This window comes from Crassostrea angulata, chromosome 5 (genome assembly GCF_025612915.1).
Source record: "Crassostrea angulata isolate pt1a10 chromosome 5, ASM2561291v2, whole genome shotgun sequence".
Classification (NCBI taxonomy): Eukaryota; Metazoa; Mollusca; class Bivalvia; order Ostreida; family Ostreidae; genus Magallana; species Magallana angulata.
This window is the reverse complement of record NC_069115.1, coordinates 11,900,590-11,916,011: the sequence shown is the minus strand read 5'-3', so window position 1 is coordinate 11,916,011 and position 15,422 is coordinate 11,900,590. Positions and strand designations below refer to the sequence as shown.

Genomic DNA, 15,422 nt, shown 5'->3' with positions numbered 1-15,422 from the left:
TTACTTTTTGAAAAGTCCATAGCAACGGCAGTTTTTTGTTGTTGAAAATTTCAGATTTTTTGCAAGTGTCATTTAAGTTAAGGACATACTTTATTTTTTCTCACCATTTGATTTTAAATATTTATTTATTATAAGTGAATAATCTCTATTTAAAGATGCCTTAAAATATTATAATTTTCCTTATTTTTAAGCTTGTTACCATAGCAACGATTTTCAATTTTCATATTTAATTTTTTGATTGCACAATCATAATAGTGTTTACCAAAAAATCCAAGATTTGCACTTTTAATTCAAATTAGATGAAGAAAACAGATTTTAGAATTTCTGTTTAGTAACCATGGAAACGCTCTAAAAATATGCGTTTCTCCATGAATTTTTTTCTTTCTTTTGAAAAATGACAACTAATTTTAATAATATATTCTACCCGGGAAACCCCAAGTTCTGCACATTACTCACAATATGTTCTCAAATAAGCATTAAAATGCCATTTTTACATCTTTACCCTCGGTTACCATGGCAACGGGACCACATAGCAAATACAAATGTTGTTAGGCTTTTTTACTCACCAACGTCTATCAAATTGCCAAGTATGAAGAAAATCCGTGACTATGCATGGCCACTGAATTTTGATTCTTACATAAAATTGATCTTAACTGTTTGAATTACTAAATTTAAATACATATTTCAGATATGAATAAGTATATTGAAAAACTGTAAGTTTTTCTCCACGACACATGCATATCATTCTCTTCATTTCTCTCAACTTTATTTCTATTATGCTTGAATTTATAAAGGCATACATATGCTAATATAAAAAAGGGAATGATCAACAAACCGAGATAATACAATTTGTCAGAATATGTACTTTTTTCATTGTAGATTACACAGAACTCGTAGTTCTACCATTGCCCCGGGCGGATGCGGTCGACGCGTCTTGGGTGGGGTTGTCTGTGACGTCCTCAGAGGATGGAGTCTGTTCAGAGTACCTTTTCGGAATAATGCGGGTGGAGGATATTGTATTGTTGGTGACGTTTGTAAATATTTTGGATACGTTAATAGATTGCGTAGTAATGTGAAATGTGTCAGATGAGTGGTGATTTGATATACGAGTAGGTGGTGAACTACTGTCGTCGACGTCTGTTGTTATACTCTGTAAGGTACTGCTGTTAATTGTTAAGTCAGGCGATTAATATCAGTTGGTAAGGCCGTAGTGACACCTTGCGGGTCTGCGCTCGTGTTTGTCGAAATGTTGTGATTTAATGTAGGTTGAATTGTGGGGTGGCTATGTCGCTGAACATAGGGTTGAGCAGAAGAAGTATCTGCGAAAAATAGAAAATCAATTTCTAGGTGTATCTGCACCCGAAAAATCAACAACAAAAAACAAGAACATAACTCAAACAATGCGCATACTTACACACGGTGGTCATCTCTGTCGTAGCAGTGGGATCTTTTGACATAAAAAAAAGGTATCATAAACATTAAAACTCGATGTCACCGCTTCCCTTAAATTTGGGCAATAAAAAAATCATAAGCAATTACCAGGGCAAACAGCACGTCCGTTTTTAAAGTAGCAAGCCATCTTTAATGAAAAAGGTGATGCGATCAGCAGATAATAGCTTTAGTTCATTGGTAGAGAGTGACAGGGGGCGGGGTTTTCTCACGATCGGTCTTTCTTTAGAAGTGTGACCGCAGCGCTTGAGACTCGTGTAAGGAAAAAAGACAGTTACCTTTGCACCTGTGATTTTCCTCCGAGTCCAACATGACTACGTCTTTGATGGGAATATTCTGACAGAAATACACAAATTGCTTCGCTGATCCACAATTACCCCGAATTCTTCATTGTTTGATTAATACAAGTGTCGTTATATTTTTACATACCATCTAGTCTCCACAAACTGTGCATGAAGGGGACAGACATCCTCCCCCGTGCATACTGCATAATCGGGAACGAGAATGCACATGGATCGCATTCTGTGCATTTCCGAGTAAAATCCAAAAAGAGAACAGAATTACAAAATGCATGATAAAGAAAAAAAATAAAGCTGATCTTTTATGTAGCAGTGTAATTGAGTAACTGAAATGCACTAATTCTGAACTTTTAATCATGAAATTAAAGTTTACCCTTTCACGTGATATTTTGATCAGTCATTAACACCCGTTAACAGTGCGGGTTAGGGTGATCCCGAACAAATAAAAAGTGATGATAACCAATTTTTATTGGACTCTATGTATAGAAAATCACTGTACTGTGCATATCGCTTGAGCATTGTGACATACTTTTGTGTCTACCAAATGTATCAGACGAGGAAACTGATTACACAAAAACTCGCTTTTTCGATAATTTTAAGTTTTATGAATTGTTTTAATTTTAACGACAATTAATTTGGTTTGAAATTCCCTGTTAATAATTGTAGAACAAACCAGTTGGGAGGGTGCGTAAGGGAATTAATGTCATGCGTTCGAACTCGTGATTAAGCTAGTGGCCGTGTTTGACGGTTTTATGTTTGCAAACATGTCATTTTTTTAAAAAGTGATTTAGACAATTTCTAAGGAGACAAGTACCTAACGATCTCCTTCATCCCTTTCTCACGATGAAGTTTTAAGATAATGATAATACATGCATATATCATATTCCGACGAAATTTGACAGCAGGAGTACCAAATATAATTACCAAAAAAAAAAAAAATGAACAAAAGAATAAATAATCATAGTAACATAAAAAAAAATGAACGAATGAGTTTCAGAAAAGATAAAAAAGTATAATGGGTCCCTCCATCTTTTTTTCCCAAACCCAAATTGCATCGAAATTTGAAATTGTAATATTTTTCTAATTTTTTTTTAAATTATAATGAGCACTTGAATTTTCAAAGCTGTATCAAAACCGAAGAAAACGCACAATAAAATTGTCTTTGGAATATATTCACAATGATTAAAACATGGCAATGTAAGTTTTTTTGTTTTTTTTTTACGTATGATTTTTTTTTAATTTCAGAAATTAAATTAGTAAATTCCGCACAAGAAAAATAACGATAAAATTATTTATTTCTCTTATATATCATTTTAAGTCGCTGTACTTGCAGGGAAGTGCGTCAAGAAATGAGAAATTTCACGCAAGCGATTAGCGACTTGGACGACCTGCCATGTCCGTGAGTAATTGATAATAGAAAAAAAATAACACGATTTAATTTAAAAAGTTAGCTACGAGTGAGTCAATTTTTTTTAAACACACATTACAATGACAATTTCAGCCAGACAAAATGTCTTTGTTCTACAAAATTTGAAGCATTCTGATATTGTGAGGAAGAAACAAGATATCCTGTTGAATATGCATGACTCCCTTGATTTTGTGTTTGGTAACGAGAGGAATTTTGATCACGTGGTAAATAGTAGTCATAATTTCTGTAGGCAACTGATTGCAGGTAACTTGAAGGTTAGGTATCCGGAACAGTACGAATGTTTTGCTGATCATACCTGTAACTATCATCATAATAGTCAATACTTGAGAACTCTCTGTCGAACATGGATGGTGTTTGCTGACTTGCATGTTGAGAGGATCCTTGATAGATGGGGTTTTCTTCCAAGTCATACATATCTCTGTTGTACCTGGCGTCTAGATGTCTAGACGTTGGTGTGCTGTGTTTCAAAACAGTCTTTGGTGCTAAGTTAGTTGGTGCTAAGTTGCATGCTCAGAGGTTTTGTTAGGGGACAGGTTTGATAAAGCATCATTAGCTTTTAAATCAGTGTGCTGACAATTTCTCTCAGAAGAGAAGGAAGTGTCTTCCTCTTTTCCCTGTACCTCAAAAGTAACTTTTTATTTTAAACTCATATTGAATGTTTCCTTGACAAACTTTTGAAAAAGAAAATGCTGACTAAGAAAAAAAAATTGATCACAAATTTTAATGAATAACAGTGTCACCCCCCACACTGGCCACCAAAAATGTAATAAGACTGCTACCCCAATAAATCCTGCTCCTGGGACAGTCGGGTACGGGGGTGACTACCAATTATCCCTAATTGCTGATTAGTAGTCTACAAAAATAAATGAAGTCAACAAAAATCAAAGTTTTAAATTAATAACAAATTTATTTGTAACTGATGAATGTTGATGAGAAACTGGTACCTCCAGTTGAACAAATCAATGAAAAATATGTATAACTAGATATGATCTCGTTACGAGTAACGAGTAGGTCTTCCGTTCAATTTTTTTAAACGATACTATTAAAATTTCAAAGAAATTTCAGAATTTCCACTCAACCCCTCCTTTTCAGATAATGTATATGATTGTCAATATCCTTTCAAATGCTTGACAAATAGTTTTCCTTTTTAAACATACAGCACATTAAAGATCTAAGATTTTAGTCCTCTAAAATCCCTAATGACGTCATCAGTGGGTGTGGCAATGAGTTTTACAAACTAATATTGTGACGATCAACAACTTTGCTTCTATAATGCTTTACAAAATCTTGATCGTTTTTAATGTTTTTGTAAGAGACTTAACGAGTCTCTTGGCCCCTTATTTAAAGGGCCAGCCCCTTTCCTTAGAATTCATTCAAAAAGTCCCACGAATATTAACATTTTTTGTTCTTACAACCACCTAAAATGGTTGAGATACAAATGATTGAATATTTTAGGGGCCAGTTCTCTAGATCTCTAATGGGGACAGACATTGGTGCTTTGATTAATTGAATCGATTAAAATCATCATGCAAACATTTTCTCTGCTACAATGCTTAACAAAATATCTCTCCTTTTCTAGATATATTGCGTCCAAGTTTAAGTACTTTGGCCCCTAACAGTCCCTAATTACGTATTAAGGGGCGTGGCAATGAATTTTTCTGATAGATATTGGTATTATCAGCAACTTTGCTTCTATAATGGATAACAATATCTTTATCGTTTTTAAGTTATTTGTAATACAGTTTACGAGTCTCTTGGCCCCTAATTAAAGGGGCCAACCCCTTTTTCTTGATTTCATTGAAAAGGTCTTCAGAATACAAACATTTTTTGTTCTTACATCCATATTAATTTGTTGTTCATTTTTGAGATACAAATGTTTGAATATTTTAGGGGCCAGCCCTGTAGATCCCTAATGGGGACAAACATTGGTGTTTTGATAAGTGGAATCAATTTAAATCATAAATGCAAACATTTTTCCTTCTATGATGTCTAACAAAATATGTCTACTTCTCTAGGTATATTGCGTTAAAGTTTAAGTACTTTGGCCCCTAAAAATCCCTTATTACGTAATAAAGGGGCGTGGCAATGATCTTTTCTGATAGATATTGGTATTATCAACAACTTTGCTTCTACAATGGATTACAATATCTTTATCGTTTTTAAGTTATTTGTAATAGAGTTTACGAGTGTCTTGGCCCCTCATTTAAGGGGCAAGCCCCTTTTTCTTGATTTCGTTAGAAAGAAATTAATTATCTACCACTTTTGTTATACTTATCTTAACAAAATATCAACTGATAAAAAGATACAGGTCAAAACGTATGAACATTATGAATAAAAATTTGTACCCAATTTTCGTGCCTTGGCGAGCTCCAAGAAATGGCGCCACTGGCGTAATACAACACAATAGTGCACAACTTCAAACTATAGACTACATATCCTGAAAATTTCAAAGTCATATCTCTGATAGTTTCTGAGATCAGCTCTGCACAAAATAGGTCGTAAAAAATTACAAAATATCCGAAAAATCGGTACCGGAAGTGACGACACAAAAAATGAAAAAAATGTATGAAGTTTAGATCACACCCAATAATCTGTGAAAAAATGATTGATATCGGTCAAAAGGTTTTCAAGAAATCGCGTGCACAAAATTTGGAAAAAAAAATAATAAGAAACAGTACGAAAACTATAAGGTCTTCCGCTGGAAACGGAAGACCTTAAAAATGACAAAAATTAACCATGAAATATTACAAATTTCACTTTAGAGTTTATATAAGAAACGTGTAAAAACTCCTACACGTTTTTATTCTATATTATATCGGGCTCGAAATTCAAAATATTAATTACACGATGGCGCCAAATCTGAATGAGATAAACTTCTGAGAGAAAAGAAGTTTTTATTGAACAGTGCCTTATTGAAATTTATACCGAAGTCGGTATAAAGCGCTTCGAACGGGAAGATGATATGAGTCTCCTTACTGTTGCCTTTGTATTTTCCCCACCAATTGTTGATAATGTTCTCGCCTGCATAATGCTAAAAATAAAAAGATGGTGATATAAATGTACTGTATATTTACATATCACCTGACTCATCGGCACTTTATCTGCATTTGAGTCACCTGACTCATCGGCATTTTATCTGCATTTGAGTCAGAAGAGTCACTCAACGCATATCATAAAATCACAATGCATATTAAACAAATCATAAGTTCCATGTTCAACTCGGAGTAATGGGATTTTTCTCTGTAAACATTAATGTCTCAACGTAGACATGTTTTTCAAATTATCAGTCACAAAATTAATAGGGCCTTTTTAAATACATAAATATTGAAATTAAAAAAAATGAGAAATCGTTCTACTTATCAGTCCGCCTACAATTTTAAAAGAACATCTAACAGTTTAGAAATCTTGATCGTTACTTTGTATCATACAAGTAGCTTACAGTCGTACCTGATCACTTTCATCCGTCGGCTGCTGCTGGAAATTTACTGACTGCTGTTGGGCTTTCGTCAAGCTGGAATCCGATGATGAATGTCCATATGTGACGCCTTGCAACTCCGTCACAAGCACATTCAAAAACCAAACAAACACTGTGACTTGTGCATCGTGGTCCAGTTGATTGTAGTTATCTATAAAATAAATGATCAAACAGGCGAAGTAAACAGACAGTTAACAAATACTGGTAAACAACATCAAAAGTGAACATATGTGAATACACAAACATGTAAATAAATCATTATAATAACTACAATAGCTTTGTAACAGATACCTGCGGTACAGGTACATGTATTACTGATTAAACCCTGAAAAGGGGGAATGGTCTACAATCCGGATTTTCAACCATACTGCAATCTACATTGTATCCATATTCTGGAGAATAATAAGCATCAGTAAAATCTATGAGCTGAAGAAAAAATAACTTAAAAATAATTTCTGCATTTAATTTTTAATTTAAAAAAAATTGTTCTCCTATGGTTAAAACTGTGCATGTGTTTAATTTGATATATAATTTAGTTTAATTTTGAACTCACCTCTTCATCAAACTGCACTCCCTCAGAATCCTCTGCAACTGAATTTATTAAGTTTAAGCTTGATGATACAAGTGAAGAAGTTGCAGTTTCAGAATCAAGACTAACGTTTTGTTGAGTTGTAGATGTTGGCTTGTCTGTGGTTTTTGATTGAAGTTTGAATAATGTTGATGTTTTTGTTGGGCTGTTAGAAGATTTGGAATTTTGATGGAGATCCAGATTATTAACAGGAGTGGCTGTTGATTTTTGTTTTCTTGGACTTTTCCGAAGTATACCAGTAGCTCCTCAGCAAGTTTTTGTAAGGTTTCAAAATAGTCAGAGTTACTGCTAGGATTAACTTCTTCATTGATTCTTGTCTTAAGTCCTCTGCATTTTGATGTACCTGTGAAATATTTACAGAATATAAAGGAAGTGCCCCAGTATATTTTAATTGATAAAGTACTTAAAATACTAAAAAAGAAAAATATTAACTCAAAACTAGCTTAATTTTTTACAATGATTGAATTAGTTGTTTAAACAAACCAAATCAGGTGTGGTGACTCATAAATTCATCAACTTAAATTTAGGTGCCAAAGAGCGGGGGAGGGGGGCGGGGTTCCAATTGATTGTGTTCAGGGTAGCCCGAGGCCATTTTTTAATTTTTATATGCCATATTTCCAGAATCTTTCCTCTTCACCCCAATCCCCTCTAGATCGTCGGGATTTTCTATTTCTATTTCATATTTTGAAAGTGGGTCGAAATGTGGTAGTTATACATCGAATACCTTAATTTAATATGACTGAAATAATATGAAAAAGAAAATATTCCAATCATAGACGTGAATCAGAGGAACATAAATAATGGATTACATCCTGTTAAAGACGTAGTTATATCTTCAGAGATTTCCGGTCGTGTGCTTCGTGATCTAATATTCAGAACAGTTCAAAGACGTTTATTCTAGAGAACTTCCTAATATATATTATTAATTTCGTCAATGGCTATGTGAAAAAAATGTACATTTTTGGATGTTAAAACATAACTGGCTGTCAGTGTTCACTATAGAGTGTATATTTAGCAAGGCAAAGACAATGTAGTTTACATATGTTCTTAATATTAAGAACAAACACAGAATGGCGGGCCTTTTAATAAGTAAATCTCTGGAAAAAGGAACATTTACACTAGTACTGCTTTGTGTGATATCATCTTACAAGGGAGTGACATCTGCGGTTGTTCCCGGTGAGAGGTATCGTGGTCCCGTTGTCCGGGTTGTGGGAATCATTGGACAACAGCAGTGTGTCCGGGAATGTAGACACAGACCCAAGCTATGTCGGGGAGTCAACTACCGGAAACAGGAACTGCTGTGTGAACTCGTGTCGGCCATCAACAAAACGGAACCAAAACCTGACTATGTTAGAATTGAACTCGATCAGGTAAGTTCTGTTTATACATTCATTCATCTCTCTCTCTCTCTCTGTCTCTTTCTCTCTTCAAACTGTCTGCTGTACCAAACTGATATTACTTTTCCTTTTTATATCTCGGATATTGTTTAAGTTATGGGACGTCTTGTGAATACACACTATATCTTGTTCATTTCATTACCACAAATTAAGATAATATGCATAGTAGATTCCTATATTTACAGCTTTATTTCTCAATTGTTTCAAACTTTGAAAATGTTCCAATTTTTATGCACATGTTCTCACGAAAGAACGATGTACCAGACGAGTGCCTGGCGTGCTCTGCTGACGATCTGTGTGTGACGCTCTCTAGTAAGAAAATGCACTGTATTCGAGGTATGTTATCTAGTTGTCAACCTTTACATCACTAAGGTAATAACAGAATCATTGATCTTTTGATGCCTTTAAGTACATATAGTTAAATATTGGTGTTTTCAGCTTACTTGACTGTTATATACATTAATTCATATATTTAAGAAGCTACTTGACTAGGGATGGGATTTAAAGAATCCACTTACGCTGTAACAACATTGTTACACACATGTAACGACATCTGACAGACATTAAGCACATTCATCTGCTTTATGGGACAGATATGCTCATTTTCTTACAGGTTTGTCAAATACAATAATATTGTAGATTTAATGATATATCACAGTTTAACAAATAATATAAATTGCATGTTATTAGACAATGGCAGTCCGACGGATTGTACATCCTTACACAACATCAACTGTGGCCTGCCTAGTGGACTGTACAGAGTGCGCCTGCCATACATAGATCACGTGACAGTTTTCTGTGACATGGACAAAGATGGCGGTGGATGGACAGTAATGACAATTTTCTAGGGTTATGTATTTGTCATAATAAAAAGCACTTTGATTTTATCAGTTATAAAGATATATATATTTTTAATGCTAAAGTGTACAAGGTATTTAATTTACGTTAACACGAAGTTCATTTTAAAATAAAACAAAACGTTTACAAATTTTAACAATATAAAGAACCAAGACTGCTCCGTGAAGTAGCTACCGAGTGACATGTTTATTTAGGTGTTTCAACGTCGTCGGGATGGTTCGGAGGATTTCTACCAAAACTGGACAGATTACAAGAACGGATTTGGAGATTTGAGCTCTGAGTTTTGGCTTGGTATTTAACTGTTATTTTCTTAACCATTGTTTATTTAAAGATACACATATAGATACCCGGCGCAAGCACAAGAATTAACACTTAACAATGCTTAATTCATAGAACCATTCTTTTGTTCTTTTATTTATATACTGTGTCCAGTATTTAAAAAAAATCTTTCTATAGCATATTCGTTAACTGAAATAAAAACCTATGGCTATATATTTAGAGTAGCGAACAGGGATGAAAACTCTAAACATGTAGTGGATGTTGTAGGTGTCCTTTTATAAATATTAACATTGCAGCTGTCTGGAAACAAGTAGCAATTTTTTTTATCTTAATTAAACCAGTGTCTGGGTATTTAGTGGCGTCGATTCCCTTAACTGTTTCTAAAATCAAATTTCACAACAGTCAGTTCATGCATATATTCTACAACATACATTATAGCATATCATTTAAATCCCATAGCATAGCATTGCAATCTCATCCCTAAGCACTGAAATCTCATACCATAGAATACAATCTCATAGATTCTCATTCGTCATATCATATCATGGCATTGCATACAGCATGGTCTTAACTCGGTTTTAAACGCTTTTATTAAAAGAAATAGATGTTCACATTGCAAACTAGTGGTATGCTTTTGCCTTTTATCATTTTAACCCGAAAGGTTTGGAACTCTTCAGTATACGGAGACGTTTTTGTTCAAATCTCAAAGCATAGAATAGCTGACGGATGTGACCGGTCAGCGGAGGATGCTCACTCATCCTAAGCACCTGATCCTACTTCAAGCATTTTAAAGAAAATTTTGAAAATAGTACATTGTGCCACCCCCATTCGACTTCCCCGTTTTATGCATACATAAGATTAATACATATAGACGTAGATCTGTTCAATGTTCAACAATATATCCTGTTAAAAGATTATGAAATTTAAAAAACGCGAGTGTTTGCATATTTATTTGTTTATTTTAACCCAAAGTTGTCATCTAAAAAGTTTCTGTGCAATTGGTCAACTTGCCCTTCACTTTCCGCCATGAAGTTAATAGGTCTGACCGCGCTCATTGTGAAAAAGTTCTGGAAAGTTCTTTCCATCAAAACTATCATAGAATTATAAAAATCACATCAAATTATTCCCATGTAGTTATTAAGGTTGTTTTTCGAAAATTAACTATAAATTTTCGATCCAATGGGTCTGCCTGAGATGCATGACCAACTCGTCCTGTCAACCCACGTTCTTGGTTACCCTTTTCTAGAAAGTTTTACCTTATTTCTTCTCAAGATGTCGTGCTTCTCAAGCATCTATCCATCAAAACTAAAATCTCGCGTTCCTCAATATAATTAAGGTAATATTCTTCACCTACAGATTATTTACAGGTATCCTAATAAGGGTGATATACAAATGTATATGTATATTCCATAGTCTATTTTTTCTTAAACACTTCAAAATAGCTTGGAAAAGGTGGTATGAAAGTTTATTTAATGGCCCTTTTTTTTTATTTAATTTCATTCATGTATACTGTTTATTTTTTCTTTCTAAGTTTTAGTTTTATTACAGCTCACTGTATAATATATTTTTTATCACATGTTTAGCATGATATTTTACAAAACAATTGGACAAACATGTGAAACAAATAATCTCTCATTATTTTGCGATCATATAAGAAACTCTCATGATATGCGATGGTTTAAGATTTTTATCTAACTGGTTTTTGTGTGATCGCCAAGGCTCGGGGTAAAAAAATACATGACTTGGATAAAATTCTCGATATCCTATATTTAACGTTCTCGTGTATGTTTTATTTTTTGGAACATTGTGCAACAACGGTTCTATATTTGTGTAATTCGATTTTAGGCAAATATTTTGTTGTTGTAATACAGTTCGCTGTAGATGTATAAAATATATTTTCATTGTGTATATCAGGTAATGACAAACTACACCACCTGCTGAGTCAGGGGACGTATCAGATGAGGATGGACATGGAGGACTTTGACAACCAGACACGTTACGTCAAGTACAGCAGTTTTAACGTAGGAGACGAATCAACCAAATACACCGTCACGTTGTCGGGCTTCTCGGGAGATGTTGGTAAGAATTTGTTTTCCTTTCATACAGATCTGTGAAACTGCATTACTTATATTGGTATCTTAATGGTAAACATTTTTCTTTTTCATTTGCGAAACATATATCTGAGCTTCATAACTTCATAGGCTGCCTTTTTAAAAAAAAAATCAACAAGGATTTAAACTATAGGCACAGTTGAAGAACGGTTACCAGAAAATAACCACTTCAATATTTGGTTTATGCTTGGCAAGAGGCGATACAATTCTTTTTCTTTTTTGTCATCAATGTTACAAACTTATCACAGTAAGGTTTGTTAAGTTAACGCATACATGTTGTGTGCATCAACTTTAAATCGCTTTAAAAACTGGTCAAATTATGCATTGCACGACATTAGGTACATACAAAAGAACATATCTATTTACAACGTGCATTCAATCAAAATATATATCGGATCTAGCGTTTATAAAGTAGCACTAGGTTTTTCATTGTAGATAACTGTTTCACGAGTACAACTTTAAATAACCCGATAAACAATATGAAGTTCTCCACATGGGATGACGACAATGACCTTCAGTCAGGTTACAGCTGTGCATCGTGGAAGTCAGGGTGGTGGCACAAAGGTTGTTCCTGTTCTAACCCGAATGGTCTCTACCTAAGAGGGGAGACTTCGTTACAAAATCAGGGGATCACCTATGGACCATGGCGAAATTTTTGGTATTCGCTGAAAAAGACACAGCTCATGGTCAGAAAAGTAAATTAGGCCATCGAGACAACTACGTGTGGTTTGAAAGACCGTTAGTAGCCTTCTCATGTTTCTGCCTATTTATTTATAGATAGAATGGACAGATTTACCCTTTGTGTATCACAAACGTGAACAGATAATGACTAACAATTTCTTTTTGTGTTTTTTAAAATTATATCTTCTATTTAACTATTCATTTTTCTTTTGGCGAAAAGTTAATAAAAAATTATACACTGTCATTCGATTTTATTAACTAGTATTTAGGAAAATTAATGAATGAAAAGAAAAAAGGTGTGTACCAAAAATATCTGTTTTAATGGACCAGCTTTTTTTCAATCAAGTAACTGAGTATGACCACTTTTCCTCCATTATTCTTGTAATTTTATTCACATGTACAGTATTAATATTTTTAAAAAAGCATTTTCACAGGCCTTTTGGACGTTTTTAGCTCACCTGAGCTGAGTTGAAATGTCAAGTAGCTTTTCTGATCACTTTATCTCTGGCGTCCGTTTGTTTGGAAGTAATCTTCTTTAGAACTACTGGTCCGATTTCAACCAAATTTAGTGAAAATAATCATTGGAATAAGTGCATTACTCCAAAGAACTATATACAATAAGAGTTAAAATTTGCCCCTATAATTAGCCATTTTTTGAAGTGTTTCTGGTACAACAAAATGTTATGTTATATTTTAGAAGGGTTGATGTAAAATATTTTTTTCACCTACTTTTTTTTATTTATTTGCACTCACTGGCAGTATTTGACGTCAGAAGAGACGCTATTTCTATAATTCAATCAAAATCAGTCAAAAATTTACATTTTTCTTACCTTTTATGAATGGGAAATATAGAGCGCATGCTTGAACAAGGAAAAGTTTTTGTCACTTATTAGCCTTGGCTAGATATATCTCTGATTAAAATATTTAGTTTGTTCAAGAATGCGCTCTATGTTTTCTAAAAGAACAAGAATAGAATTCCTGGGTTCCCCGCCGGTCAAGCAGTATACTAGTATCGACCAAGGCTGATTTAGGAACTTGACCAAGGTATTAGGGGTATAAACATTTGGTATGAATTCCATGTAAATCCGTCAAAATTTGTAGGCATGAGAGCGCTTACAAGGTCAATTTTTGGATAAAATGGAGTAATTATTGTTGTCAAAGTCCCATAACTCCAACAAAAAAAGTATCGACCAATGCTGATTTTCGAACTTGACCAAGGTAATAGTGGTATAAATATTTGGTATAAATTTATTGAAAATCCGTCAAAATTTGTACGCATTAGAGCGCTTACAAAAAAGTGTGACGGACGGAAACCCGGACACACGGACGGACGCCTGGCATTTCTATGTCCCCGCTCCGCATTGTGGCGGGGGACAAAAACTGCTTGAAAACAAGCGTTTTTGTGCTAAAAATGCAAAAATGGCGGGAAAATGTTGTCTTTACGATTTCATATTTCTAAACTGTGGGCAGTTTAATCAAAATGAACATTATGTAAAAACATCACACATATATCTGTACAAGGGAAACAAAAAAGTAGAGTAAAATGACGATGTTCATTTTAGGGGGCCATTTTAGGCCCATAATATATATAGACCTTTATTTGCATTTTTATGAGATCTTCTCAAAACTCTAATAAGGTATAATTGTGATAAAACTCATCCTATATCATATGTTTATCTTATTAAAAATCATAAATCATTAACTAAGCTAGAAATAATTTAATATAAGATACTTAAATAGTAACTTCAATTTTTGTGATAAGCTATTTCACACTTACATCACGTTTCAAGTGCTACTGTGTTTATACAGGTCAGTCAAATTGGTCCATATTTCAAAACTTTTCATACTAGAGTTTACCTGATAGGTTTATCATCTGTAATTTTATCCAATAAGGTGTATGGTGACATGTCATGGTTGGCTGATCGTTTCTTTTGTGAATTTACACTTTATAAAGGCGTGTTTCGAGTACTTCGGCGGACTGCTCGCCTTGCGTCCACTGATTATAGCAGCCTTATTCTCGGGTAAGCTCATCTTCCCGTTCAAAGCACATTATGCCGAATTCGGTATTAATTTTGATAAGGCACTGTTCAATAAAACTCTTCTTTTTTTCTCTCAGATGTCTGTCTTTTTCAGACTAGGCGCCATAGTTTATGAATAATTTAAATTTCAAGCCCGATCTAAATTATAATAAAAACGTGAAGGATTTTTTTCATTTTTCTTATTTTAACTCCAAAGTAAAATTTGTCATATTTTCATTGTAATTTTCATAAATAGTTTTTATTGATTTGTTCCACTGGTGGTACCAGTTTCTCATCTACATTATTCATCTTTTGCAAATAAATTTATTATTAATTTAAAACTTTGATCTTTGTTCATTTTTTTTTTGCTGACTGTACTATTTAGCAATGATTAAAATACGTTGAAAACAAATTTTACCTCCGATAAACGAAGTCATTTTCTGTTGATTAAAATACGTTGAAAACAAATTTTACCTCCGATAAACGAAGCCATTCTTTCATCATTCATATCATTACATTTAGATAATTGATATCTTAGTTTGACCATCAATACGAAAATGTGATTTAACCCAGTGATGTAAAACCCCTTTGCAGTGACTATACTGAGTTGATATACATCAACTCGTAAAAACACGTATTTCCGACTGAAAAAAGTATTTATTATACCCCCGCTCCGAAGGAGAGGGGGTATACTGTTTTACCCTTGTGTGTCTGTCTGTCTGTCCGTCCGTCTGTCTGTCCGTCTGTCTGTCCGTCCGTAATAAAAATTTATGTCGCATTTATATCAGCAACTATTTATCGCAGATGCTTGAAATTTTAACACAGTGTTTGTTAAGG

The 15,422-nt window shown here is 33.9% G+C and overlaps 1 protein-coding gene across 1 annotated transcript; it reads left to right on the top strand.

Moving 5' to 3' along the window:
- Positions 1-7,749: 7,749 nt before the first annotated feature.
- On the top strand, positions 7,750-12,727 carry LOC128185640 (ficolin-2-like). Its single transcript, XM_052855241.1, has 6 exons — positions 7,750-8,611; positions 8,890-8,974; positions 9,329-9,468; positions 9,691-9,787; positions 11,690-11,854; positions 12,322-12,727. Exons 1-6 carry the CDS (start codon positions 8,312-8,314, stop codon positions 12,588-12,590), a joined length of 1,056 nt encoding a protein of 351 aa, XP_052711201.1. The 5' UTR covers positions 7,750-8,311; the 3' UTR covers positions 12,591-12,727.
- The last annotated feature ends 2,695 nt before the right edge of the window (positions 12,728-15,422 follow it).